Source organism: Semicossyphus pulcher, unplaced genomic scaffold, assembly GCF_022749685.1.
Source record: "Semicossyphus pulcher isolate SPU_LCO1_2020_fin unplaced genomic scaffold, fSemPul1.0.p SCAF_23, whole genome shotgun sequence".
Lineage (NCBI taxonomy): Eukaryota > Metazoa > Chordata > Actinopteri > Labriformes > Labridae > Semicossyphus > Semicossyphus pulcher.
In genome coordinates, this window is record NW_027211697.1 from 15,694,930 (window position 1) to 15,721,628 (window position 26,699).

At 38.1% G+C, this 26,699-nt stretch overlaps 4 protein-coding genes across 5 annotated transcripts; all 4 read left to right on the plus strand.

Annotated features, from left to right (window-relative positions):
- Positions 1–4,265, plus strand: hirip3 (HIRA interacting protein 3). 2 transcript variants are annotated; one of them, XM_069674604.1, is made up of 8 exons: positions 1–93; positions 907–1,027; positions 1,123–1,273; positions 2,092–2,484; positions 2,568–2,719; positions 2,940–3,087; positions 3,517–3,615; positions 3,864–4,265. In XM_069674604.1, the coding sequence occupies exons 1-8, from the start codon at positions 17–19 to the stop codon at positions 4,049–4,051; spliced, it is 1,329 nt and encodes a 442-aa protein (XP_069530705.1). In that variant the 5' UTR covers positions 1–16; the 3' UTR covers positions 4,052–4,265. The 2 variants fall into 2 exon arrangements, with proteins under 2 accessions (XP_069530705.1, XP_069530706.1); XM_069674605.1 differs by lacking the exon at positions 1–93 and adding an exon at positions 176–199.
- Positions 4,266–5,038: 773 nt separating this feature from the next.
- Positions 5,039–8,169, plus strand: antkmt (adenine nucleotide translocase lysine methyltransferase). The gene is made up of 6 exons (XM_069674560.1): positions 5,039–5,487; positions 5,700–5,863; positions 5,993–6,097; positions 6,182–6,322; positions 6,798–6,848; positions 6,982–8,169. Exons 2-6 carry the CDS (start codon positions 5,702–5,704, stop codon positions 7,210–7,212), a joined length of 690 nt encoding a protein of 229 aa, XP_069530661.1. The 5' UTR covers positions 5,039–5,487; positions 5,700–5,701; the 3' UTR covers positions 7,213–8,169.
- An 819-nt stretch (positions 8,170–8,988) lies between these two features.
- Positions 8,989–24,104, plus strand: xpo6 (exportin 6). The gene is made up of 24 exons (XM_069674354.1): positions 8,989–9,741; positions 10,797–10,887; positions 11,129–11,241; positions 11,706–11,903; positions 13,399–13,558; positions 14,000–14,077; positions 14,213–14,744; positions 15,442–15,568; positions 15,696–15,805; positions 15,954–16,062; positions 16,249–16,341; positions 16,996–17,065; positions 17,186–17,345; positions 17,528–17,620; positions 18,144–18,288; positions 19,019–19,168; positions 19,261–19,450; positions 19,543–19,698; positions 19,954–20,068; positions 20,219–20,390; positions 20,475–20,636; positions 20,829–20,927; positions 21,225–21,455; positions 22,456–24,104. Exons 1-24 carry the CDS (start codon positions 9,739–9,741, stop codon positions 22,555–22,557), a joined length of 3,459 nt encoding a protein of 1,152 aa, XP_069530455.1. The 5' UTR covers positions 8,989–9,738; the 3' UTR covers positions 22,558–24,104.
- Positions 24,105–24,559: 455 nt separating this feature from the next.
- On the plus strand, positions 24,560–26,365 carry nme4 (NME/NM23 nucleoside diphosphate kinase 4). Its single transcript, XM_069674352.1, has 5 exons — positions 24,560–24,698; positions 25,476–25,606; positions 25,683–25,784; positions 26,008–26,120; positions 26,245–26,365. Exons 1-5 carry the CDS (start codon positions 24,560–24,562, stop codon positions 26,363–26,365), a joined length of 606 nt encoding a protein of 201 aa, XP_069530453.1.
- The last annotated feature ends 334 nt before the right edge of the window (positions 26,366–26,699 follow it).

Consider the following 26,699-nt stretch of genomic DNA (forward strand, 5'->3'; position numbering starts at 1 on the left):
CGCACAACAGTTAAAAATGATGGTGACAGAGAAAGAGAAAACAAGTATCAGCACGTTTGTGTGTGATCAACTCCGCGATGAAGCAGATTTGAGGTACTGAAGAGGCATTTAAGAGATTTTCTTAAGAAAAGCTGTACTGTGTGTACCGATGCAGGCCTGTGCGCCTTGATTTGGCATGTGTTCGTGAGAAGAGTTGATGGTAACTGTTGCTAACTTTGATTAATATGCAGTTTTAATGTAGTCAGACTCATTGGAAGTAACAGCGCCAGGGAGTGTATGAATCATCAAATTTAAACGATACCTGCTTGTGGTAGGTGGTATCTTTTAGTGTAGCGAGAGTTAAGAGTGTGGCAACCTATTTGTCAACGTTAGTTTTGTGCTGAAAGTGTTTCTAGCAATGTGTAAGCCGCACTTTCTGTACTAGTTAGTTTAAATATTTCTTCTCTCTGTTTTGGGATCCACAGGTATAGAGAACTACATCAAATGATAACAGTGCACTTAATCACACCTGCACGAGGAATATTTACTTGTTTGAAAAACTTGAACTTTGATAGTAGATTCTCTCAATTGTATGAAAGTTCGTTTTCTGGTTGATAATGTAATGCTGTTTTACCATTTTATCGTGAAAGTTTTTGTTTTAAGGGTTAAAGAAATCAAATAATCAATTTTGTGATTATATTCATTAAGTTGAGATTTAGTTTTGTTCTTTATTTAAAATTGACAGCCTCTCTTCGGAAATTAACAGTCCATTAAAAATCTGTAATACCGTATAATGTGGGTATGTTAAATATACATTTCAAATGTATTCATAAGACTGCATTTAAAAATACCGGCTCAAATTATTATGTCACTTTACTGTTTCTGTAAATCCTCCTTAAAACTTTGGTGTAATCTTTCTTATTTCAGCACACTGACCTTAGGAATTCTAAAGAAGAGATATCTGACACACGTGAGATGTGAATCATTGACTTCAGAGGCCAAATATTTCATGAAACAGGTGGTTGAAGAGGAACTGATGAAAATGCAGGTATCTATATTCTTCCATGTTTTGGGGGGGGGGGGGGGGTTACATACATCTAGCAGTTTCTATTGTCGTCCTCATCATATTTTTTTTTCTGCAAGGACAATGAAGGTAATGGAAAAGAGTTTGAGACCAGGAAGCCCCAAAACAAGAGGAAGAGAGAAAAGGAAAATGACGAGGTGAAAAGACAGATGGAAGAGGAAGCTGAATCCAGGGCGAAGAAATCCCGTTGTCACTCAAGCTCATCATCTGGTAAACAGCCATTTTTGATTTATTTAGATGCTTGTAGATTAAAGCTCCTGTGAGGAACTTTTGGATTTGTGTTAAATTTTGGCACCCCCTGTGGACAAAGCTGTACGCCTGATCTCTTTGCTGATTTTGTCCTGTACATGCTTACGTGGTGTTTTTTAACAAAAATCTAATCCTGCTCTCTTGAACAGTCATATGTCTCACTCACTTACATTTTTTTACAAAGGCAGCGTGCAGTTATCTGCTTCATCTGACACCTACTCCGAGCCAGCAGTTTGAGGCATTAAAAATAACTACATAGAAAAAATCAATCTTGTCGCTGATGGTCTGGTTTGCTTTTGTATGTCATACAGAGTCATCAGAATTAATTTCACTCTGTTTCATAACCAGCAAAAAACTCCTCACAGGAGCTTTAACTTATCTGTAGGATGTTCTACATTTCAGTAAGGCTACTCGGTGTACAATGTCCTGGACCACAATTAACAGTATAACTAGGTCTGCAAGTATTTCATTATCAATTAAGCTGCAAATCATTTTCTGTATTGATTATTTGATATGAAAAAAAGTTGTTTCTCTCCATGTGTACATTCAATGGGGCTTATTTGAAAAAAAAAAAATACTAGTAGTAATTTGTAGCCACGGTCCAGGCAGTTGTTTTGAGCTGTTGCATTGAAAACACAATGCAATTTCAGATAATCTTAGCCAATCAGAAACTGCTACCCTTACATTATGTTTGTTATCCATAGTTATGTTTTTCAATTATTTTTCTTGCACCAGTAATAACCATTAAAGGTTGTCTTTTCTTCTGATGTTAATGACAGAATCGGAGGATAAAGAAGACTGCAAAAATGGAAGTGAGGAGAGTGAAGAGGAGGAGCACGTTAAATCTGGTTCTGAGGATGAGGAGCAAGATGTGAAAAAATCACAAAAAAAGACAAATGGAGACCATAAACATCAGATTAAAAGTGAAGATTCTACAGATGAGGAAATTAATGAGTCAGGAAAGAAAGGGAATGAGAGTAAGGATGCTGACAGTCCAAGAGAAATGAATAAAAATAAAGCAAATGGTACAAATAATGGTGAGTCAAAAAGCAGTAGTGCAAGTCAAGGAAAGAAAACACAAAGTGATGAAGAGGAAGAAACTGACTCGGATAGCAAGTCAGAAAATGGTGACAAAATCGACAGGAATTACTCTTCAGATGACAGCAAAAAAGGTGACTTTGCAAACTCCCATATCAATAAAGGATCATTCATTTCAAGATTTTTTTTTTGTATGACTTTCTGTTGTGTTTTGCAGAAGAAAAGGCCTCTATGGAAAAGAAAGATGACCCAGACTCAGATTCATCGTCACTTCCCTCTCTGGGGGATGAACAGGATCGTGGGACGGAAAATGGAAAAGATAATAAAAAGAAGAAGAACATGAAAAAGAGGAGTGCCAGAAGTCACAAGGTGAGCCCATAACTGATGGTAGTGATCAAAACTGGAAGAAACAAGTTTTGTTTAGCCTTCAACATTCAAATGTTTGAAGATGGTGCAAGCAGAAAGGTCGAAAAGCAAAGATTAAGTTTGGAAAATGGATCGTGAGCACCAGAGTGCAATTATAAAGTACAGATGTATGATAAACTTACCATCTCCTCTCAACCCGTCATAACTTGGATTCTTCCTGCAGGATGACGACAAGGCAGTTGCGAGGCTCAAACGCTACATTGCTCTGTGTGGTATTCGGCAGAATTACAAAAAGCTCCTTGGTGGCTGCAACTCTGTTCGCTCCCAGGTGGCTGTTCTGAAGAAGGAGCTTGAAGAGCTTGGTGTCCAAGGTCTGTTGCCTTTTATCACACCACATATTATGGGCATACTTTAAACACTTGGAGTGACAAATTTTGTTTTTCTCTTTTGCTCATTAAAAGGTATCTTTGAAAATGTTATTTCAGTTAGATCTTAGTAGTCAAAGGGTAAAAGGAATATGTGGAGTCCACATGGCAAAAAGTGACGTTTCTGATGTCCCTTAACCTACTTCTGTAGTTTATTCTCTCTCCTCTACTTGTTCATACATTTACATACATTTCAAGCCCCAAAAAACTTCAATGGATTGTAGTATGTTTTTAAATGGGTAAAACTGCAGTGTGACCTTTTTCCTTTTGTAAACAGTATACAAAGTAAAGTTTATTTTTGTTTTATAATTGACACGATGTAATTAAGCTCAGGAAACCATGTGGTTAAGTATAGTGTGTCTTTATTCAACATAGGTCAGCCGTCTATCAAGAAATGCAAAAAAATTCGAATGAAGAGAGAGCAAGCTCAGGAACTGGCTGGGCTTGATACCAGCAACATCATTGCCACAAAAGGTAACTGTCTCCCTTCAACCCTTGATTACACATCTATTGCCATACTAATGACCTACAGGGTCATATATTTCAAGCTCTGTCCACCAGTCACTGTAGAACTGAAGAAGCCTTTCAGATGGGAGGTGAAACGTCTTCAAGAACTTCAACCAAGTCCAGTTGCCTTTTGGCTTAAGCTTAGAAACTTGCATATTGCTTTTCAATTAAGTGTTTATATGAATACTGATGACTAATGGGGTTACCTCTCTCAGGTCGACCTAAACGCAGAGGAGCTTCTGCATGGCAGAACCAACACAGCCCTCCATCCTCTGCACATGTGCACGCTCTGAATTCCAGCTCTGACAGTGATCAAGAAAACGGCAAACGCAGAGGACGCAAAAGAGCAACAGACTGGGCCAACCTGAAGGGCATCATCAGTGACGATGCAGACAGCAACTGACATTGACAGTTTTCCTTCAAGTGTTCAGAGGCCACTTGGATATGTCCATGCCTTTGAACATTTTCCTTTTAAAGTTGAGCTTTGGTTAAAACAAATTCCTTTGATACTAAAGGTATGAATACTAAATATTTCTTAAAGTTGTTCAAAAAATGTTTCTGAGATACAATTGATAGATAAGGTAAAATATCAGTGGCGGATGATAAATTTATTTTGTACATGCATTTTCTATTTCAAATAAAAGTATTTACTCTAGCAACAGTTTATTTTGAATGGGATAAAACAAAGAGTCTTGATTTTCAATATAGCGGTACTAAATTTAACCACTTATGTGCATAACATTTGCTTCTTGCAAAACATGCATTGATTAACAACCATAGCTTTAATCAATAAACACATTACAACCAATGTTGAACCATGTGTTGCCACAGAGAAAACAATACTGGTTATCCATATATGATAAGAGGGGAAGAGGAAAACTTAAAATTAATTTGGTTAAAATACCATGTTAGCTATTAGCTATTCTAAGTATGTGTTTCAGTATGCTAAATTGTATCTAGCTATGTAGCTATTTTATAATCAAACGAAATGAAGGCAATTGAGCAGCTATGATCACTTTCATCCTAGGGTGAAGGGTGAATCATTGAAGAGATAATATTTAGCAAGTCAAGAGCAACTTTTAGATGCATTGGAGATACAAAATTTTGGTTTATACAAAAGGGGGAAATCTTCGTATTATAAACATAAAAAATACATTAAATGGGGCAGTTTTGTTCAACGCCGGTGGAGGAAAGGAAACACAAAGGCCAGCAACATGTTTCCAAGAATTTTTTATTTTTTTATTTTTTTACAAAAAGGTCATTTAAGTAGCAAAAAAGTCCTGTTTCTGTCCGTTTCTAATGGAATGACTTTTTCTCTCCCATTCCGGAACCTATCTCAGTAAGCCCTTGTGTACACGAAATATTTCGCAGACGGAACGGTCCTATGGGGTTATGTGTCCGCATGCACTCCATGCATTCCTGCAGGTCAATAAGATCTTATATACTTTAGATCTTTTTATTACTTAAATACCAGGACAGTAATTGCGTTTTTGTGAGACAGTCAGCATTACGCTTACCTAAAATTTTGCAAAATAATCAGTGCTTTGTTAATTAGAAAACGTACTGATATAGATTAAAACTGCAGGCATGCGACCTTCTACTTTGTAAATACAACCAGTCTGTAGCAGCGGTATATCAGGGAATTATCATTAAACAAACCATTACAATTCATTTCCTGACTGAATTGTTAACAGCTCATACCAAACCTGTTATTTTTTGGTTCGCTTTCAACCGTTTTAAAACTTAAAGATTAAAACATTCTTATCATCAAATTTTACTGTACACCGATATCGGATATTAGCTGTTTGTGTAGAAGGAAAAGAGGATTCTTAATAACGGGTAAGACGACAAGCAGAAGTGAGAATTAGCAGCAATCGCTTAGAAGAGCTGCCAAATAAGTGTATTTTGTATACTGTGTGTGTAGAGAAAGATTATAACAATTAGATATTGTATTTCAATGCCATCTTTGACAGCATACGATTTCATACAATAATCTTTTGTGTGTATCTATATAATAAGATTTACAAAGACCCTTCACATATTTCATGCAGAAATGGATGATGACACATCAGACGAGGTCTTTACTGACCTTAAGACAAGGAACATTGGAGCATGGGGTGTTGCTCAGATAGCTGCTGGCACTGGTCTTGCAGTATATGCAATGTGGGTGGGAATCCTTCAGCCAGGCTTCCGAAAGGTCCCCTTGAAGTTACAGGTCCATACCTCTACATCTTTACAACACTTTGAATAACTATTGATGTGGCATTTCTTCTATCAGGTGTTCCTCTTGAAAGTGTTGACAAACACAATATTTTAATCAAATGCCCTTTGATATTTCTTTAAGGTCCCGTACATTCCTGCCAGCAAAGCCCAAGTAGAAAATGTAATGACACTGCTGAGAGGACGAAAGGGAGGCCTTGCAGATTTGGGATCTGGTGATGGCCGCATTGTTAGTATAAGCAAATTATCAGGCTTCCATTTTTTATGCACTGGTAATCAAGGGGGTTTAAATTGTCATTTGTCAATGCTTTAGGTCCTGGAGGCCTATCAGAAGGGTTTCACTCCTGCTGTTGGTTATGAGCTCAACCCCTGGCTTGTTCGCCTGGCTCGCTTTCATGCGTGGAGAGCAGGCCATCATGGAAAAGTTTCTTACAGACGGGAAGATCTGTGGAAGGTTTGACATTTGTTTGACATTGTTTGTGTCATGACATGAGTTCTACTCACAACAGCCACCATTAAATTACAAAATGTAACAATATACGTATATTTGTGCTTTGCAAAATTGTATTATGCCAAAAACATGAAAGTATAAACGATTATGCCTTCACTTCCAGAGGGGAAAGATAACAAGAATGACACAGTCAAACTCTCTTCGTCTAAATTCCTGACAAAGGTTTTTTATTACCGAACACAAATTAATTGAAGAATCATCTTTATGATTAGAAATGTAACATGCTGTCCTCCCTTTGGCATGACCCTTGCTACCATTACTTTAACATGTTCGGGGTGTCAATCCTCTAGTAACCACAAACCCCTAAGAAAGTCATTTGAATACTAAACTTGTCTTCAACATGTGATTATTGTATTTGTTATTTAAAGCTTAACAAGGTTTGTGGCTTGTTTACCACCTGCCTTGTATTTCATCACAGGTCAACTTGACAGAATGCAAGAATGTCACAGTGTTTCTGGCTCCCAGTGTTGTAAGTAATTTAATAAACAGATTCCTGATCAAAAGAAACTGTAGAATTAAGTTTACCTCAATCTAGCCAAGCAAATAATGCAGAAATAACAATTATTAATAAGGATTTATTATTCTGCCTTTTTCTTTCTTAGCTTTCATTATTGCAGCAAAAGTTGCAGGCTGAGCTTCCGGATGATGCCTTAGTGGTAGCTGGTCGTTTTCCTTTCCCTGACTGGACACCATGCAGGACTGAGGGACATGGTGTGGACAGAGCCTGGGCATATAGCATGCAGGCACTAAAACAGCACAGCTTAAAAGAAAATGACATGCTCACAGTCACAAATAGCAACAATGAACAAACCAAGGAAACAGGATCCACTTGAAGCTACTAGGATGTTCCTAATACATTGTTTTGTGCTGTCTTTTATTTATTTTCAGGTTTATCATTAAGAAAACTGCTTATTAGATGTAAATACCCTTCACTGGAATATTGAGGATTACCTTAAAATTACTGTCTGAACACTTTTTGACTATTTATCTACGACCTGATGTTTGACAAACTACCATTGCTTTCAACTCCATTGTTGCAGTGATCTTCAAACATGTAGATTTTTGCTGGTATCAACAATTTGATGTATCAATTCTTTGTTGTCAATTATTTGTTATCAACAATGTTTCAACCATGTCTTAAGAGTTTCTGTTAGCATGAAAGTATAACCACACCTTGGCCACTAAATTGGCCTGCCTCAAAATGTGCCTGCAGAGCCACTATATGTAGATATTTTAGAGCAGATACCTAACTGAAGTGAGAAAGTTTAAAAAGTTTTAGCATCAGATTTTTATGCTGTGTTGGTCTTGTGTGTCCTTTGGATTAGAACTGTACTTTTCACTATTATTTCTTAGTATTTTTTTACAGGCCCACATGTAATAAGACAGCTTTTGAGCAACTTTTGGAAGTAGGAAGTCAAAAAAAAAAAAAGAAAAAAGAAAATATGGATGATTGTCAAATGCAATTAGTGCTCTGGAAACAACTTTGTGTCAGCAAACAAGGAATGCAGCTCCTTAGACTCTGGGCTGGTGGCTAGTGTTTTTTTCTTTTTCTCACAAGCAGATTGTAACTCTTGTAAACTGCATGGGCTCCATACTGTATAAAGTGTACACAATTATTACACAAATAATAAAAGTATCTCTGTGTATTTCACATCCCTTAGCAGAATGACATTAAATCCCTTTTCATTTTATATAGATGTATTGATTGTTTTTGGGTGTCACCTCTTCTGTGATTCTCCAAAATGTTCCATTTCATCTTTTGGTACTTTCTATTAAAGTAATTGCTCTAATCCTATGCATGGACTATGAATTGCCCTTTCCAATTAATCCACCACGTGTTTGGTCCTCAACACAACAAGCAACATTGGTTTACAGTGACTAAAATTTTTTTTGTTGTAATCAGTCACATATGTTTTTTTTTAAATAATGCAAACAAAATGCTGCATTAACAACTTTATCCAGGGTAGCTTTGAAGATAAGCTGATCTCTATACGCAAATAGCAGCGTTAAACTGTATCTTAAACATGAGACAACACACAGTTTTGAGCAGAGAGAAAAGTAAGTATCCCCAGAAGTGCAGACTTCAAAACATTGTGTAAAAATGTTGTGTCCAACGGATACTAAATCAGTTTGAAGATAAAATACTGCAGATGTGTGGTTTCAAGATGGGCAAAATAGTCATTAGAGGGGACACATGCCTTACTCTAAGTATTCTGTCAAACGCTTTTTGTTCTATTACTTGCATTATTTTCCGAATAGGCACGTGTGTACAAATAAAAGCCAGCCATTTTTTGTGTGGCAAGAAGGACAATATCATAGAATAAAACCATATAACATGTTAATTACTTTTTGAGACAGCGGTCCTATTTTTATTTTTATTTTCTCACACTGACACTCAGTATTTGTAATATTATTATTATTATCATTATTATTATTGTTGTTGTTGTTGTTATTATCATTATTATTATTTTAAGTTCTATACTTTGAAAGATATAACCGGAGGTCGTGCTTTAATTATTATGACTAACTTGACACAGGCCGATGTGGTTGGCTGATTTCTGCATCTAAAGAGGAAGTTGCGAAGCAAACCCCACAACTAGCAAGCTAGCTATATTCTCGAGCCGCCCTAAGCATTGAAAAGGGGAATAACAGGAGCAGGCGCGCATAGAGTTATATATTTAGCGTTAGTACAAGTTTGTCAGATATATAACTTAGGTGTGCATAGTCACCCGCTTCGATATTACAAACGGTAAAGACAAGGTGTCGTGACTTCCAACCAGAGAAACATGTCTACTTTTGACAGCTAACGTTAGCTAACGAAAATTATGCCTTCTTCCTTCTAGAAAAGCTAACGAGTTAGCCATCCGCTGCAACGTTAGCACCTAGGTAACTTCGCTTCGAAATGCGTCTCATAGGAAGCTAATTAACGGTGCACATTTCTCCGGTGCTGGAGACAGTGCTATTTCTGCCACAAAAACAAGATTTATAACGTTAAATTTAACTTTACCGTAAATAGAATTATGCGACAATGCCTAACGTTATCAGTTGGAGATAACTGATTGAATGTTAAGCCTATACGCTTGGTAATGAAAAACACGTTTTATTCGAGCCATATAAAATAACTCACTGTTAAACGTAATTGCAAGCAAAGTCAACGACGCCAACCTTTGCTAGCTAGCTGTGTGTTGAGTATCCACCGTACGCTAAGCTAACGAGCAGACCATGATGAGCCCCTGCGGTTACACCTTAGCTAACGTACGCTACAGAATTGGCTAGCTAGGTAGCTAATGTTTGCTTTTTGCTGTAACGGTTATTAACGAGACTAAGTCAGCTGAAGAAAGCATCTGAGCCAGCGGAACATGGTGAGTATAATTGAAGACAAATTATTTACATAATTATTCATGCTGTTTACCTATCTCATTTGTTTGTAGCAATCGTGGTGCATACGATATGACTCGTGTAATTTAACAGGGAGAACTTAAGTTACGTTAATAATGCATTGTACTTTTCTTACATATAGCTAATCGGGTATGGTTGTATGCACAACGGCCCTGTCGTTCTGTTAAGCCATATAACGGTTTGCGAGAAGACAGGTATTTCACAGGATGTGGCAGCTAGCTAAGCCATTTCACGGTGCAAGACGCCCATCTTGCAAACCGAATATTTCCTTTGAGTTGTGTTCAGCCTCGGCAAGTTGTGGCTTATTTGAGGAATTTAGACCCGCCTGCCACAAGAGCTGCTCTTTAAAATCTCAATTTGCTATCTTGTCTGGGCTATGCTGGGCCCTACTTTCTCCACCTGTCAAAGCATGGTATTGCAATTAATCACAAATTATTTCTTTTAAATTACTGCTTGGTTTGCATTGATCAAGACAGGAACCCTCATTCAGTCGTCATTGCAGGACCATATGAGCAAGTCAAATTGCAGTTGTTTTAATATCTCCATGACATCATACCAAAACGTACATAGCACTCAGTGATACATGTGTTATGACCACCAAGAAGATAAGTCTTAAACTCACTAAGTGACGCACCTTGGAAAGATGGCTTATTTGTTGGCAAAAGTTTAACTACAAAGTGTACCTCCTCTTGAAATCAGTTTGCAGGGCTACATGTAAAAGTGATCTTAATGCTCAGATGTTTTAAGAAGTTACTCTAATAACTATGCATTGTTGTCTTTCCTGTGAGGATTCTTGAAAAGTGGTTTTGGTTTACAGTTGTTCTGCAGTTGAGCACTTGCTGTGTGCCTCATGACGTTCATGCCAATTAATTTTAATAATCTAATGAACAGATGCCGACCCAAGTGTGATTCTTAGTGGGTAGATTATTGTGACAAAAGCAGATCATTCAGTGTTCTTAATATGTATTTTGTCTAAATTTGCTTTTAGTTATTAACTTTACCTTTTATTATCAACTAGGCTTCAGAGGAGTCATCACTGCGGGCACTGGAGAGCCTTATGACAGAGTTCTTTCACAGCTGCACTACCAATGAACGAAAGAGAGAAATAGGTAAGTTGACCTTGTAAAACAGTTGATACATATCTGCCTTAGCTAGTCTGAATCACCAAATACAATGCACTATATACTGGAATATACTATAGTGTAGGTTTAATGTGACCTGAATTTATTTACTTTGTATTGCAAGTGCCTTTTTTGTACACTTCCTGTGTTATGACGCATTACTTTCAGTCTGTCTGCAAGTGAAGTTTTACACTGACATTTACCTCTGCCTGCTTCCTTTTTTCTGTAGAAGAGCTACTAAATAACTTCGCACAGCAGAGTGAAGCGTGGCGCCACTGCTTGTTCTTCCTCTCCAATACTCGAAATGAGTATGTAATGATGTACAGTCTCACAGTATTTGAAGTAAGTCCTTTCGGTGGGAGGTTCATCATTTCACTTCATAGTTCTGTCTACAGCCTTGTTTACCTTGTAATGTGTTAAAAATAAGACAATAAGAAAAATATTGCATTAAAGGAACTGAGATGAAAAAGTTGTTTTCCTGTTCCTTCATTTTGTTAATTCTAAAAACAAGTTGAATTTCTAATATATCTTAAATAGGAAAGTAGGCTGAACATCATGGGTCCCCTAATGACATGCTTTTATCTCTTTAATGCGTATCTGAGATGTGTATGCTTAAATGTCGGTTTTTTGTTTGTTTCTTTACTTTCAGCATTATGTCTATAGTGCGTTTGTTCAAAAAAGTATTTTGAATAGTCATTTAATTGAATGACTCATCTGATTATTGAAAACTCAATAAATATCTTTCAATTTTAAGTTGTAGTCTCCTTTAGACACATGAACAGCTGATTGTTCCCTTTTACTTCCAGAACCTGGTGAACAAGATGTGGATTGGTGTTGCTTCACAAGACAAGATGGAGATTCGCAGCTGTCTGCCTAAACTCCTACTTGCTCAGCACAAATCGGTGCCCTACTTCATTCGTAACAAACTCTGCAAAGTCATTGTGGACATTGGTCGCCAGGACTGGCCAATGTTCTACCATGATTTCTTTACCAACACACTTCAGGTAAGCCCTGCTGAAGTCGTGACTGCTATTAATATTTTTACATCAAGTTTTAATCTTCAGTTGCTGGTTGCTAGTTGACATGCTTTTAGATAGTTAACAAATGTTAACAAAGGCTGCTTTCAAATGATCAGCAGTTAAACCCATCCGTGTCTTATGGGGAGAGTGGTGCCACCCAATCTCGGATCCCAATGGCTGTAGTCTGACGACGATATAGCCTCTGGGGACAAAGGTGAACATGCTGGGCGTGTAGCCAGTGGTTAGCATAAACAGCTTCTGGCCAAGACTTCCTTTTCTGCGCGCTCCATTGTTTACAGAAAATGAAACGTTTTTCTTGTGATTGACTTTAATTAACGTGTCTTACCTTTGCCGAAATTTCAACATCATGATGCAGATTAGTAAAAAGTAAAAATGCAAGCTTTGTCAGGTCTGCCCTCAAGAGGAGAAGAAAACAACTTTTAAAATGCTGGTCAAATTGATCTGATGCATTCGAGGAAGTTGAAATCTGAATGCTGAATGGCTTTCGTGACACAGTGTCAAGGGATTTTATCTCATTTATAGGGAATTTTAGATCTAGAACGGATTGTTATCTGAACTTGCTGCAGATATCTGTTTATAGAGATTAATAAGGAGGTAAATCGTTGTCAGATGACCGCTGATGGGAGCTTGGATGTCATTACAACGCTCTACGTTCCGCCTGCTTTTGTTTTCCACACAGACTGTATCCTGCATACCCCACAGCCTGCTGATACTATCGGTCAATATTACTCGGACAACAAGCGTAGTACAAACGGAAACCAAATCCACGTCCCTGCCTCTACATTTCTATGTAGAATCTGTAAATAGAGATTAGGTGCCACCCCATTAGGTGGAGTACTCCCACACTCTACTCAAAATTACCACCTATTGCTGTGCAGAAGTTCAAATGATTTAACTTTGACCATGGTTGCAGCTGACCTTTTTAAATTGCAACCAGTGAGATAACAGCTGTTGGTGAGGTAGCTAGATGTGACCAATAAAAGCAGGGGAGGAATGGAAGAGAAACCCTGTATTTCAGAGCTCTCAGAACTCTATAACATAACATCTTCATTTGAGATGGCCTAAGAGTATATTCACAGCTCGTTGAACATGTCCAGTGTTTATTTATTTTGGGTAAAATGTAATGTAAACGTTCACTTCAAAATAAATGTTGATAAGCCACACAATCGATCTGTTGCATCTTAGATCATTATGACAATCTACAGAGTCACACTTAGCAGGTATATAGCATTTGCCGTGAGAAGGCAAATACAAAAGTGTATTAATACTATTTGATGGTAGCAAAGTTGGTCTTTGCTTTAGCAGAGATGGCCCAGCTCTAAAAAAGAAACCCTAAACAGAACTGCTATCAGTAGCATTCTTACATAAGATAGTCTTGGACTGTTTTATTGGTAAAGATTCTGAAATCTTCATTTATACTGATTAGAGCTATCGTCTGTCAATTGGTTGTGAATTGCAGTTAATCCAGTCCCCAGCTCTGGCTCCACTGGGGTTGGTGATGCTGAAAACCACATCAGAGGAACTTGCGTGTCCTCGAGAAGACCTGTGTGTTGCTAGAAAAGAGGAGTTGCGTAAACTGCTGATGGAGCAGGTACCTACAGTGCTTGGATTGTTGACAGGTAAGACAACATTTAATGTAATGTTCAAGGGCAGCTCCAAATTTTAAAGTCCTGGTTGTAGTTTGTGAAATCATTTGTAGGTTGTTGTTTTTTTTTTCAGTAAAGAAGCAAAAAAAGGTTGCATGACAAGATCTCTTGTCTTGCTCTTACCGTTTAATCTCAACCACTTGAGTAGTTTATGGAGAACTAGTGATACACATGGGTGTATGTAACAATTACTTACAGTACACTCTGTATGTGATGTCAGTGATATGTGCTCCATTGCAAAGGATGTATAGCATAGTCTGAAATGCGCATTTCCATGTTCTGCAATGCCTAAACTTTACTAATGATAAAACTACCACAAATAAGAGTCAGGCTGCCAATCGGAAAAACAAATGTTTTGGTGGAAAGCCCTCCATTTATTGTAACTGAGTTCTTGTGATTTATGTTGTTTTGCAGGTATCCTGGAGACCTATTGGGACAAGCACAGTGTCATAGCTTCCACCCCACCTCCCTCACCCACCTCAAGGGAAAGTTGTAAGTAAATTGTCCTTTAGTTACATAAAACTGCAAATATTAGGTTATTATATGGTGAGACTGACTACAGCCGTGTATTGAGTGGTTTGTAGTTGAATGTTAACCTGTCAATTTTTTGTCTCCTCGATCCATTAGTGGAATTGCTGGGCAGTTTGTTTCAGGGCAGCCAGTACTCAAAGCTGCTTTGCCAGCCCATGGCAGCATTGGACAGTGAGAGTCAGCAGCTCTGTTGTCTCGTTTTGGAGTGCTTGGCTCACCTGTTCAGCTGGATCCCTCTGTCTACAAGCATCACACCCACACTGCTGGCATCCATTTTCCACTTTGCACGTTTTGGTTGTGATATTCGGACGAAGGCAAAGACAGGATCCTTCATCTCCTCCAACTCCTCCTCCTCTAATGGGCAACTTAATCCTGGGACAATGCCACCAACATCGAATGGTGGAGGGCGAAACGGACAGCAGAGTGAGGGCAACAAGGTGGACCGCGCCCGGCTCGGTGTACTCGCAATGACGTGTGTCAATGAGCTTGTGTCAAAGAACTGTGTGCCAATGGATTTTGAGGAGTACCTGCTGCGCATGTTCCAGCAGACCTTCTTCCTCCTTCAGAGGCTGACACGAGAGAATAATGCTCATACAGTCAAGAGCCGCTTACAGGAACTAGATGAGAGGTATGGCTCAGTCCAGTAGTTGACATTGTACTTGTGATGAGACTATATTGTATCCCACCTCGACAAGTTGAGCATGGTATGCTACTAGTCCAATTAACTTTTATTACTCTAAAACCTAATTTGCTGTCAGAAGATGCACTGTGGTTTTTCATCTCATGTCTTCTTGCACCTACTCTTCACAGTCTGTACCTCAGCTGCGTCACATGTATCACACTCTGACCTCTGTTTTCTGCATGTGTTGCAAACTGTGCAATTATGACTATCTTGAATACTTAACACTATTTCGGTTGTTTTTTAGTTGGCTCAACAGTAGCTGAGAATGATCCAACGTTTCTATGGTTTCAATGGATAGAATGAAGTTATTCATTACTGACTGTTGCTTAAGCCGTATGTTTCATAGTATAGGTTACCTTTTTCAAATGTAGCTTATTCTCAGACTAAACCAAAAAGGATGGCTTATATAGTAATTCAGGACATAAAACTTGAAACATTGTACATTAAATCACCTCGCATCATCTTGTCATCTGTGACATCCCAATCATTATAAAATCAAGCTTGATAGAAGCAGTTGTGTAGTTTAAGAGGCACATGAGCCACATTTTCACAGAAAATTGGGTTATGTAACTTCCTTTTGCGATGTTACAAGATGATGTTTTCATTTGTATGCACTGTTAACTTTGGCTCTTTCATTTTGCAGTTACCTGGAAAAGTTCACAGATTTTCTGCGCCTGTTTGTCAGTGTTCACTTGAGGCGGATTGAGTCCAGTCCTCAGTTTCCAATTGTAGAGTTTCTTGCCCTGCTTTTCAAGTACACCTTCAACCAGGTAATACAAATTCTGTCAAATAGTTGTGTAATGTTTATTCAGTACACAAAATGTTATTCATTTCTACATGTTTCCTTCAAAATATTGTTGTGACATATTGTGTAACTGGCCTCTCATTGTCTTTCAGCCAACCCATGAAGGCTACTTTGCCTGTTTGGATATATGGAGTGTCTTTTTAGATTTTCTAACAACCAAAATCAAAAGCAGACTCGCTGACAGAGAAAGTGTTCTAAATAGGTAAGTTACCCAGAAAACCTTTTTATTCCTTTTTAAACTGAAATACACCACAACCTTAAAACTATAGGCAATCAAGTATATAAAATGCCTGATGTATTATTAATCTATTGTTTACAATGTACTTATATATTTGTGTCTGGTTTGACAGGTACAAAGATGCCTTAGTTCTTCTGTTTAGGGAAGTTCTGAATCGCATACAGTTCCGATACAATCAGGCTCAGTTGGAAGAGCTGGATGATGAGACCCTGGACGATGATGTAAGAACAATAAATGTTTATTTATCAGTCTGTCAGTAGCTCCTTTTAACCTAATGCTGTATGTACAGTGTGTGTCTTGTAACCATTAGCATGTTAGCACATTAACCCCTTCAGGTCTTGCTCTAATTACAAAGGCAAATATATTTTACTTAAGTCTGAATCTTCTCCTCCATTTTGTAACTATAGCAACAGACTGAGTGGCAAAGGTACCTTCGTCAGAGTCTGGAGGTGGTTGCCAAGGTGATGGAGCTGCTCCCATCCCATGCATTTTCCACTCTGGTAAGAGATTATTGTTGGTATCACCATGACGTCTTGGTAAAACTAATGGAGAAATTCAAACACACGACAACAGTTGGAACAATAGTAAAAGTATTAACATTGCACAAAATGTAAAAACACTAGTTAAACAATTCATTTGTACAGGGCTATAAATTAGGTTAATTTATAATGATGAAACACAAAATAAAAAAATACTATTTAGGTGAGGTGGGTGAGTGTTTTAGTGGTAATGGTTTAGTTTAGCATGTACAAGATTTCAGGCTGTCAAAGAGCAAATGTTAGTAGTTGTTGATTTGTATTTGGTAAATTGCTGTATAGAGTGATGCACTGCCATACTTTTATTTATCTTATTTCATAAAAGCAGAATTTAATTTTGGTGACTATAATAGAGTTCCTGTTTTGAACAGGTTTCCTGATAGATTATGTCTTTGGTTCTGTGGTTATGACACTGTCTGTATTGTGTATGTTAGATGTTAGTATGCCTGCTGCTTCCATTCCTGTGTCCATAACAGAAAAAGTAACAAAAATAATAAATATTCAAAAGAAACGGAATTCTTTTATCATAGCTATAGATTTTATTAATACATTTTTAAAAATGCACAGTGTCAGTCAATGTTTGCTGCAACCTCCTCCTTAATCCTCTTCTTTCTCTAGTTTCCAGTCCTTCAAGATAATTTGGACGTATACATGGGTTTGCAGCAGTTTATTGTCACCAATGGAACAAGTAAGTAACCTTCTCTTTTAATGTCATTTCTCTGTCATTCTTCCGTCTTTTGATTCAAGTTACAGCCACATGGGCTGATACTAATGCAATGTTGTAATGTTGATTGTGTCCTGCTTTCAGGTCGGAGGCTTAACATCACTGCAGAGAATGATTGCCGTCGACTTCACTGTTCTCTCAGGGACCTCAGCTCCCTACTTCAAGCTGTCGGACGCTTGGCAGAGCATTTCATCGGGGAAATTTTTGCTGCACGTTTCAGTGATGCTCTGGCAGTGGTGGAGCGGTGAGTTTTCTAATACTCTACAAACTTTTAAATTAAATGCTCTTGTCTACATCATGAGCTTATTATAGAACATATTCTACAGTCAACATTACTGAATCTCAACTCAGTCTTCTGCTGCCTGTTGATTTTGCTTCATTTAAAGACCAAAATATCACAATGGACCATGTGCTTCTTTTTTTAAGGTTGGTTGAAGTGACATGCTACGGCTCTCAGACCTCCCTTTATGACCTGGAGACCGCTGTGCCTTCTGTGCTCAAGCCAGACCTCATTGATGTGTGAGTATTTCATATAAAAAGCAAACCTGACCACAGATGTTGCACTATTTGTGTATTAGGTTTTGTTTGTATAAAAGTTTCAGTTTCAAAATAAAGAGAGAGGACTGTTCTGATGCTAAATGCTTTTTGCAGCAACACGTACAAAAAAGTAGAGAAACAAAGTTTGAAAAGTTTGTGGATGCCACCACAAAGTAGTTCTGGATGTTTGCATAGTGTTTACAAATTTGCCTGCCTTTCAGAGCTATCAGTGATACTGTTTTGAACGAGTACTTGCAGAATCTTTTTTAATTCTGGAACTGACTTTGTAGAAATCTTTTTTACATTTAATTTAATTTTTGAGTTTCAATGTGTCTTAGAAATCATGACAAAGACATTATAATGCCATCATAAATATACTGAAAAGCATTACAGGTACTGTTGTAAATGCGATTTTGTAACGCGTTACTAAGCTGTATGAAAAAGTTTTTGTTTGTTTGTTTTTTTAATTTTTACTGTGTTTGTGTGTGTTGTATGTTTGTTTCAGACATGCACAGGCCCTTGCTGCTTTGCAAGCCTACTCTCATTGGCTTGCGCAGTTCTACAGTGAGGTCCACAGTCAAAACCCAAGCCAATTTATCAACCTCATCACATCTGCAATAGAGGCCAGTAGCCCACTCATCACTGCTAAGGTAGCTTGCCCATCTTCTCTCTTTTTTCCAGAGGTGTTTATAAATAAACAAGTGGCTGTTGCACTAATGCATTTTATATGTTCATTACTTAATAAAACCTGCACATTTTAAAAGGGTTTCAAGAAGATTTATGCAGGATTTTATATGGGCCAATAAAACAATTCATGTTGGTTATAGTTCAAATATAAGTAAGTGTAGTTCATGTATACGTGATCTTAAGAATGTTCAAAGATTTCAATGTTGAAACTGTGGTTCATTAAGGAGGAAGTATGACATAAAACATATTAGCCAACACTGAAAACCTTAAGCACATGTTCAAAGAATCCTCATTATATTTAATTTTCCGCTTTATTTATCTGATACGTTTTGCTTATTAGTCCCCTCTTTACATTTTGTACATAACCTTTTTAATTTACTAGTATAGTTCTGCATTATTGATGGTAGTGTCTTCTAGATCGAAGGATACTTAACATTGATGACCTCATTGAAATCGCTGTAACATACAAACAAACTAAAATTAGTTTTGTTCATCAAAATTGATACAAGAGCTGATTACGGTGTAGGTTTATTCACCGAAGGATAAGAATAATTTTGTAGCTCCTTTCCACCTACCGACTGACATTAACCCTGAGTGAGGAAGATATTTAGGGTTGTTCTAAGAGAGAAACAAGAGTAGAGAGTATTATTACCAAATAGTTAATATTTCAGTGTATATTCACTCTGTCTCCAGGTACCTGAAAAGTTGCTGCTCTCAGCATGCCATCTGATAGTGTCCATAACCTCCACGGTGCGGCCTGTCTTCTTGGTCACTTTGCCAGCTGTTCAGAACATCTTCAACCTCATTACTACAGAGAGTCAGACCCGCAGACTTCCGCAAGAGGTAAATGTTTAGTAAATACATTTCCTGTATGAAGACAATTAAACATCCTTGAAATGTCCTCAATTAACAACAATGTAATTTTTCTCAAACAGGCTCACCTGTTGGTGTGCAGAGCTTTGTCCAACATGCTGCTGCTCCCATGGCCGAACCTACCAGAGAGTGAACAGCAGTGGCAAACACGTTCCAGCAACCATGCCAGCCTATTGGCAGCACTCACCCGAGAATATCGCATTTTGAGAGGAACTGTAAACATTACTCCAAGGCAACCCGATCTGGATAATGGTCAGTATTTATTTATCAGTCTTTTGTTTTATTACTCTTCGTCTGTTCTGTTCAAACTGTGTTTTTATGATTGTTTTTTTTTTTCTATCCAGTGAAAGCTGTGATTCACCAGACCCTGCCTGTTCTCAGAGACATTGTGGACAGCATCTCTGGGGAATCCACCAAATCACGTCAGATCTGTTACCAGAGTCTTCAGGAGTCTGTCCAAGTGTCCCTCAGCCTTTTCCCTGTGTTTATTCAGCAGCCAGGTCAGTGTCTTTCATCTGCATTGTGGCTCCTTTAGTGTTTGTGTTAAAAATGTGTTTACATTATAAAAATAATTGAATCCATCTAGCATTACGCTCCCTATCTAACTAGAAATAATGGATAGCTGTTTCAACTCTCTACAATAAATAGTATTTAATACAAATGTTAAAAAATACATTCCTAAAGACTATGATGAACTTTTACAGAACAGCTCATCTGACTGCACAGCTTTGTTAACTGTCACTTCTCTTTCCCAGATGTGACAGATGAGATGTTGGCCTTCTTCTTGATGCTGTTTCAGGCGTTGCGAGTCCAGATGGGTGTAGCTTTCACAGGACAAATCATTCACACTTTCCTCAGCATGTTCACCAGGTAAAAAATAAAAGACATCCTCCAGAGATTATTTTTAGCCACAGTAGTATTGCATTACATCTAGGTGGATAAAAGTTAAAATGATACATCAAATATTGAAATGCTGGATATTCTCTTACTACTAATTTATGTTGCTTGTTTGCGCTCCAGGGAACAGCTGGCAGCCAGTATTTTGCAAGAGGGCAGTGCAGGGTCTAGAGTGGTACAGAAGTTCCTGAAAATCCTTCAGGTGGTGGTGCAAGAGCCTGGTCAAGCCTTCAAGCCTTTTCTACCCAGCATCCTTTCTCTGTGCATGGAGCAGGTTTACCCGGTTGTGGCAGAGGTCAGTTGGTGCTCAACTGTTAAGAGTTTTCCTTCATTCTGGGGTGTCATTTTGCATGCAATTGATAAATCTCCTCTTTGATAGCGATCTTCCCCAGACGTCAAGGCAGAGATGTTTGAACTGCTATACCAAATACTTCACCAAAACTGGAGGTACTTCTTCAAAACTTCAGTCTTAACAAGTGTCCAAAAAGGAGCCGTTGAAGATACCATGGAAAATGAGGCTCAATTCACAGCTGCCATGCAGGTGGGTATGCAATTATTGGAGACTAGACTAGACTCCGTTTCTCTGGAGTTTTTGTTTTGAAAGGGAAGAAATATTACAGCCCAGTCATCTCAAATTACATAATTTGCAAGTTGCAACACAGGTAATTGTTGAAAGCATTGTTGAATCTATATCCGCTGCATTCACTAACTTGTGTTAAAATATCTTTTCCAGGCTTTTGGACAGTCTTTTCTGCAGCCTGACATCAACATCTTCAAGCAGAATCTGTCCTATTTGGAGTCACTTAACAGCAAGCACAAGTTATATCACAGAGTGAGTTGAGCTTTTATGTATTTGTTTTTTGGAGGAGTGTCAAGTCATGGAGAGATGTTCACCCACTTCCAAATTGTGATTTTACTCATTCTCCTTCAGTAGTCTGCAGACTGTTTACAACAGGCAGGAAACTTTCAGACCATATACAAAACCTTCATCAAAAATAGAAAGGAACATGAAGGCATAAACCTGTCGGTCTTTTTTTCTCTTAAGCTACAGTTTTGTATGAGGTTTAAATGTACCCATGAGTGAGTGCTTACAAGCCACTGTTATAATTTTGTTTTTAATGTGCTTTAGAAGCTATTCCGGACCTCGATGCTCTTCCATTTCATCAACGTGCTGCTGCAGGTCCTTCTCCACAAAAGTCACGACCTTCTTCAGGAGGAAATCACTGTTGCAATTTACAACATGGCCTCTGTTGACTTCGATGCCTTCTACTCGGCCTTCATGCCAGAGTTCCTCAATGGCTGTCAGGGTGTGGACACCAGCCAACGAGCTGTTCTTGCACGCAACTTCAAGCTTGAACGGGTAACAATTAAATATTTTCCCAGCATTGTTTTTCTTTCCACTTGAATAAATTATACCGAGCCATGTAAATGTATTTTGTAGGCTGTTTGCACAGGTTTGCATTAGAAAAGGTTGCCTGAGCGTTGCATACAGGATGTGGAAGGTCAGCTTTGATTATTCACAACATGGCATACGGAAATAAACAACATAACAAATCAAGTGTACGGTGGCATTTAAGTGATTGGCCACATCTGAATACTGAACAGTAAAATTAGTTGCCAAAAATATGCGTCACAGTCGAGCCTTTTTATTGAAAATCTTTCAATCCTGAAAAGTCACTTACTGAATTTAAATCTGTTTTCCTGGCAAAATGCTGACAAACATGCCATTATACTAAAAAAACCTAGCATATGAGAATACTTTTGTTTTCATCATATGAAGGAATACTCTTGGCTCTTGTTTCACAAAGATATCACTTTATCTCCAGAGAGCTCTTTGCAGTTTCTTTCAGAAACAAATTCTTTAACGTATATTTTCCCAGTTCACCTCTTGTGGCCGTGCAAATAGCTTGTTATTGTTTACCCAGGTCTTAAGAAATCAGATCAGTGCTGCTGTCCAAATACAAAGGTGTAAAGGATTTCAACAGCAACCTCTGTTTTTCACAGAGCATACTGTGAAGAGTGACTATTTAATCTTTGATTGTTCCTCTAAAAGCTGTTTACAAACCTTTCTGGAAAGATATTTTGATCTATTTTTTTTTTTTTTAGAATATTTATTGTGAAGTTCTGTAAGCAGGAAAATCTAATTGTATTTACCTCGTGTATTTGAGAGGAAATTAGGTCCCTTAAATATGGTGTACACAGCATGTTTTTTGCAGTCTCCTCCAAGTATTTACTTCATCAGCCCAAACACATTTAACCTTGCAAATTGAACTCTGGCTCATTTCCTTGCACTCTGATGCCAACCTATTTCTCTCTTGTAAACTTATTTTACTGTTAAACTATGTCTCTTCTTTCTTAAGGACTTGCCCTCGTTCACTCAAAGTGTGCAGCGGCTGGTGAATGACCTTCGCTACTACAGACTGTGTAATAGTAGCCTGCCGACTGGCACCATCAAGCTATAGCACAAAGACTGTTTGAACCACTCCACACATCAACTATGATCTTCAAGGACTGCCTGTGCTGACCACTTTGCCCAACACTCCTTCTCCAATTGAGCTTTGCTCCACCTATTCAAAGTAATAGGAAGGAACAACATAAAAAGTATTGTTGAGTAATTGGAGGTTGAGGATGCTGCTGATTTTTCTCTTTGATTTCTACTGTAGAAGGTTGGCGCATTAATATTTTTTTTTAAAAAGCAGCGCCCTCCTTATGTGTTGCCAATGATCTTTTGGCAAGAAATGTAAACCTGGTCTGCAGTTGGCTTTTGCCCGGACCTGGAGCAGTCTGAGCCAGGCCTTCTTTCCCACGCCTTCGCAACAAAGCTGGGCTGGGACTGAGCACTTTCAACTCATTTTGAGTTTTTAAAATGTCTGCTTTTATTCATTTTGCCTTCAATTTTTTTTTCATCTCCAAAGGAGACGGACTCTCAACTTAAGATCTTTCATATCATTCCATTCTGAAAAAGAAAAATCTGCTTGATTAATAATAAAGTGCTTTTTTAGTAAAACTCAGGTATTAATTCATGATTTTAGTGCTCTATGTGCTTTACTCCTGCAGTGTTATTACAGTATTTTTGTGAAAATAATAGTTGTATTCAGAGATTCACGGCGTTTCTGTATGTTTACACTGTTTTGCTTTACACGTCAGTGGCATCTTTTTAAAACCCTTTTTAACCCTAATTAATTTACTTCAACTTCTGAATATTTGTTTCCTCCTTGCATTTTTTAGAAGACATGCGCAAAATAATCACAAAGTCTAATAAGTTCTTGACAGAGCCAATGGACAAGTCGGAGCAAATTTAAATATTGAGACCTGCTAAAAACCCTTGACAGATTTGCGTGGCCTGTGATGAGTGAGGTGACAAGGCAGAAAGCATTGGCACAGCAAGATTAATTAAACAACTTCACAAACTTAACACCAAATGTGGCATCATCTTTTCTGTAGGTTGAACTTGCAGCAAGGATGTCAGTTTACTGTTGTGTCTGTCGATGCATGTCTGTCAAAGACCTTAGAAAACATGATGTTGAAACAGCCAAAGCTTCTCTCTGGGGACACCTGCTGTTAAGATACTGACATTGACGGCAATTTGTGTTTCTCTTATGCTGTTAACTTTTCGATAATGTTCAGCTATGTGTTATTGCTGCTTTTTAGAAAACAGACTGACAAACTGGAGGTTCATGACTGAGGACAACCAACAGGACCAAAATAATATTTGAGTTTCTTTTTCTGCAAGTCTCATCTTGATTTTTAATTTACTGGTAATAATTGTAATGTAAGGAAATACAGATGCATGCTGATTTTTAGTGCATTTAAAATGAACATAATAGTTTGAAATAACTAAGGTCTTAATATTTATTAATTTTTTTGTGGAAATCTACTTATTTATATTTCCAGAACAGTTTATTCATATTAATATCACTGTGGACTAAAAAGAATTTAATACAGCTTGGATGTCTCTTATGTTTAACATCATTTTACATGCAGTGTGTGGAGCTTGAAAGTAGTTAGAATACCTCTTAATATTATGGTTACGTTCATTTCTATTTTGGTGTGGTTAACCTTAAACTTTTGGATGTGTAGAGATCTGTACGACAGATCAATAAAACTAGTAGAAACTAAAGTGCAGGATCGGTGTCATACTCTTAAACTTCCTTTTTTTATCACACTGACACAGATGGCTGCAAGTGAAGAAAATGTAAATTCCAGATACTTAAAAAAGGTTAACGCACAGGACTGTTGTTTATCTTTAAGTTCAATAATGGAATCCAGTCTCTGCTGGAGTAGACATGTTGATGTTTAAGCAGAAACACAAGAAACAGCACCTGGCATGAGTGGAGTTAAATATGTTTCAGTGTGAGCGACATTCAGGGAGGTGACAGAGAGGGGAGGACTCGCGAGTAGAGATTGAGGAGGGCTGACTTTTTTTCCTCAGAGGCTGCTAAAACACATCAAAACGTGGTCATGATGCAGCGGTACACTATCAGAAGAATTCTCCAACAGACCTATTTAAGCGATCAACAAACCCACAGATGTCTTCTGTCTGCATTTCCCTCTGCGCTTCTCGGTGGACCCAGAGCTGCTGCAGGGCAAAGGAGCAAATCAAGTAAATAATTTCATTTTGTGCATTTCCTATTTCTGACACTTTGGTTGTGCAAATTAAACTTTTCATTTACAAACAAAAGTTAAATCAGGCAAGGCACCCATCCAGGACTTTCATTGATAAAAGTTTAAACTTGAGAAATCTCTTTTTAATACTTGATGATGACACAAATATTTAATGATTGAGATTTAAATAATAGGTTAGGTTACTGTTACAAACTGGCACTGACTGAAAAGAGACTTTGATTCTGTGCTTAATATTTATTTGTTCCAGACTAAACGGGGCTGTTTGCAAAAACAAACATGTTTGCTGAACTCCTGGGTTCATGAACTGGAACTAGGTTAGAGCCACAGAAGATAGTGTTGGTGCTGTGGGTGACAGCAGCAGTGAGCTGTGATGTGCGTAAAATGCTGAAATCTGAGCGTAGTTTGTGCGTAATGGGCAAGACAGAATGAAACTTCCATTCTGTCGCTGAGTTGCTGTACTATAATGGCAGAGACAGTTTAAAGTGAAATGCCTGTAGATTTAGTTCCTCTCGTGGCGAGTCACATGTAATTGATCGCATGCAGTCGTGCATTATCTCCTAGTGGAGATGAAGTTGCCATTCTGTGCAGAACTACAACTAAACATCTTAATACTCTATTAAAATGTCTGATGTTCCTATTCAATTCTACTCAAAGAATCTAGTTCATGTGAGTGTTTGTTTGTCTTCAGGTCAATATTTGTGTTCTTCCTTTTAGGTGAACATTAGCAGAATAAGTTTGTGCTCTGTTCCAGCAGGTCTTCCAGATGTGAGGGAGCGGACCCTTATAGCTGTCAAACCAGATGGTGTCCAACGTCGTCTTGTTGGACAAGTCATTCAGCGGTTTGAGCAGCGCGGATTCAAGCTGGTTGGCCTAAAAATGTTGCAGGTATAGAAGTCTGAAAAAGATGCTGGTGTGATGGGCATGTACTCTGATTTTAACTGCAGCTGTCTCTGTTGTGAAGGTGTCTGAGGATCTCCTGTCCCAACATTACTGTGAACTGAGGACTAAACCCTTCTATCCCAGGCTGCTGCATTACATGACCTCAGGCCCTGTGGTTGCAATGGTGAGGACACTGATACTCTGTGTTTTACCTACTTTTGTCTACTTGTTTTTGACTCTTCTATAGCTTTGTATGAGAATGACAGACATGAAGGATATGTTAAGAAAAGTATTACAAATAATCTGAGTATGAAATCATATATAATCCTGTGATAAATATCCATAAACTTTACATTCGTAGTTCTTGTATAAGAATACAGTATGTATCTTGTTTTATATTTCATTAGGTATGGGAAGGGCACAAAGTAGTCCAGGCGTCCCGTGCGATGGTGGGACATACTAACCCAGCAGAGGCCCAGGCAGGCACAGTCAGAGGAGACTTCAGCTTTCATGTCAGCAGGTAACAGGATGTTTTTTAATCTCCTTCTGTGCACAGTAAGTTTCAGGAGTAGACAAAAACCTCATGAGACTCATGCCACTGTTCAGCTGTGCATCCTGTAATGCAGTGTATTTGTCATTTAAAGGAACGTGGTTCATGCCAGTGATTCATTGGAGGGGGCTCAGAGGGAGATCCAGCTGTGGTTTAAGGGGAAAGAGCTCCTGAACTGGGACTGCTGTGACCAGAGCAGCACCTGTGACGTGTGAAGTCACAGTGGACTGTCGAACGCAGTGAGAATCAGTCACACTACCTCTTCTCCTGCTGCTCAGAGGTCTGTGTCTTGTGACAGTGTGACAATGCTGGGAAAGGATGACTTATATTCAGTGTTCATACCTACCATACAAGATATTTACCTCAGTAAATGCACTTAAAATCAAACAGATTTATGTTGAAATAAATGTGACTTTATTATATGGGTAGGAAAAGCTTGCCTTTGGTCTCTGGATGAATTTTGTGTAGTAATCATCTGTCATTCAAGAGCCAGTATTAAATATTGTGTGTGAAATATTGAGCTGCACTGAGCGGATTACAATAATTATT

Bases quoted from the DNA above. Each gene is read 5' to 3' on its own strand.
- nme4 (XM_069674352.1), top strand. From the start codon at position 24,560: ATGCAGCGGTACACTATCAGAAGAATTCTCCAACAGACCTATTTAAGC. The intron at 25,607-25,682 runs GTATAGAAGTCT...TCTGTTGTGAAG, and splicing joins TTGGCCTAAAAATGTTGCAG to GTGTCTGAGGATCTCCTGTC. The intron at 26,121-26,244 runs GTAACAGGATGT...TGTCATTTAAAG, and splicing joins TTCAGCTTTCATGTCAGCAG to GAACGTGGTTCATGCCAGTG.
- hirip3 (XM_069674604.1), top strand. From the start codon at position 17: ATGATGGTGACAGAGAAAGAGAAAACAAGTATCAGCACGTTTGTGTGT. The intron at 94-906 runs GTACTGAAGAGG...TTCTTATTTCAG, and splicing joins CGCGATGAAGCAGATTTGAG to CACACTGACCTTAGGAATTC. The intron at 3,616-3,863 runs GTAACTGTCTCC...TACCTCTCTCAG, and splicing joins CAACATCATTGCCACAAAAG to GTCGACCTAAACGCAGAGGA.
- xpo6 (XM_069674354.1), top strand. The intron at 13,559-13,999 runs GTAAGACAACAT...GTTGTTTTGCAG, and splicing joins AGTGCTTGGATTGTTGACAG to GTATCCTGGAGACCTATTGG. The intron at 15,806-15,953 runs GTAAGTTACCCA...CTGGTTTGACAG, and splicing joins AGAGAAAGTGTTCTAAATAG to GTACAAAGATGCCTTAGTTC.
- antkmt (XM_069674560.1), top strand. From the start codon at position 5,702: ATGGATGATGACACATCAGACGAGGTCTTTACTGACCTTAAGACAAGG. The intron at 5,864-5,992 runs GTCCATACCTCT...TATTTCTTTAAG, and splicing joins AGGTCCCCTTGAAGTTACAG to GTCCCGTACATTCCTGCCAG. The intron at 6,323-6,797 runs GTTTGACATTTG...ATTTCATCACAG, and splicing joins GACGGGAAGATCTGTGGAAG to GTCAACTTGACAGAATGCAA.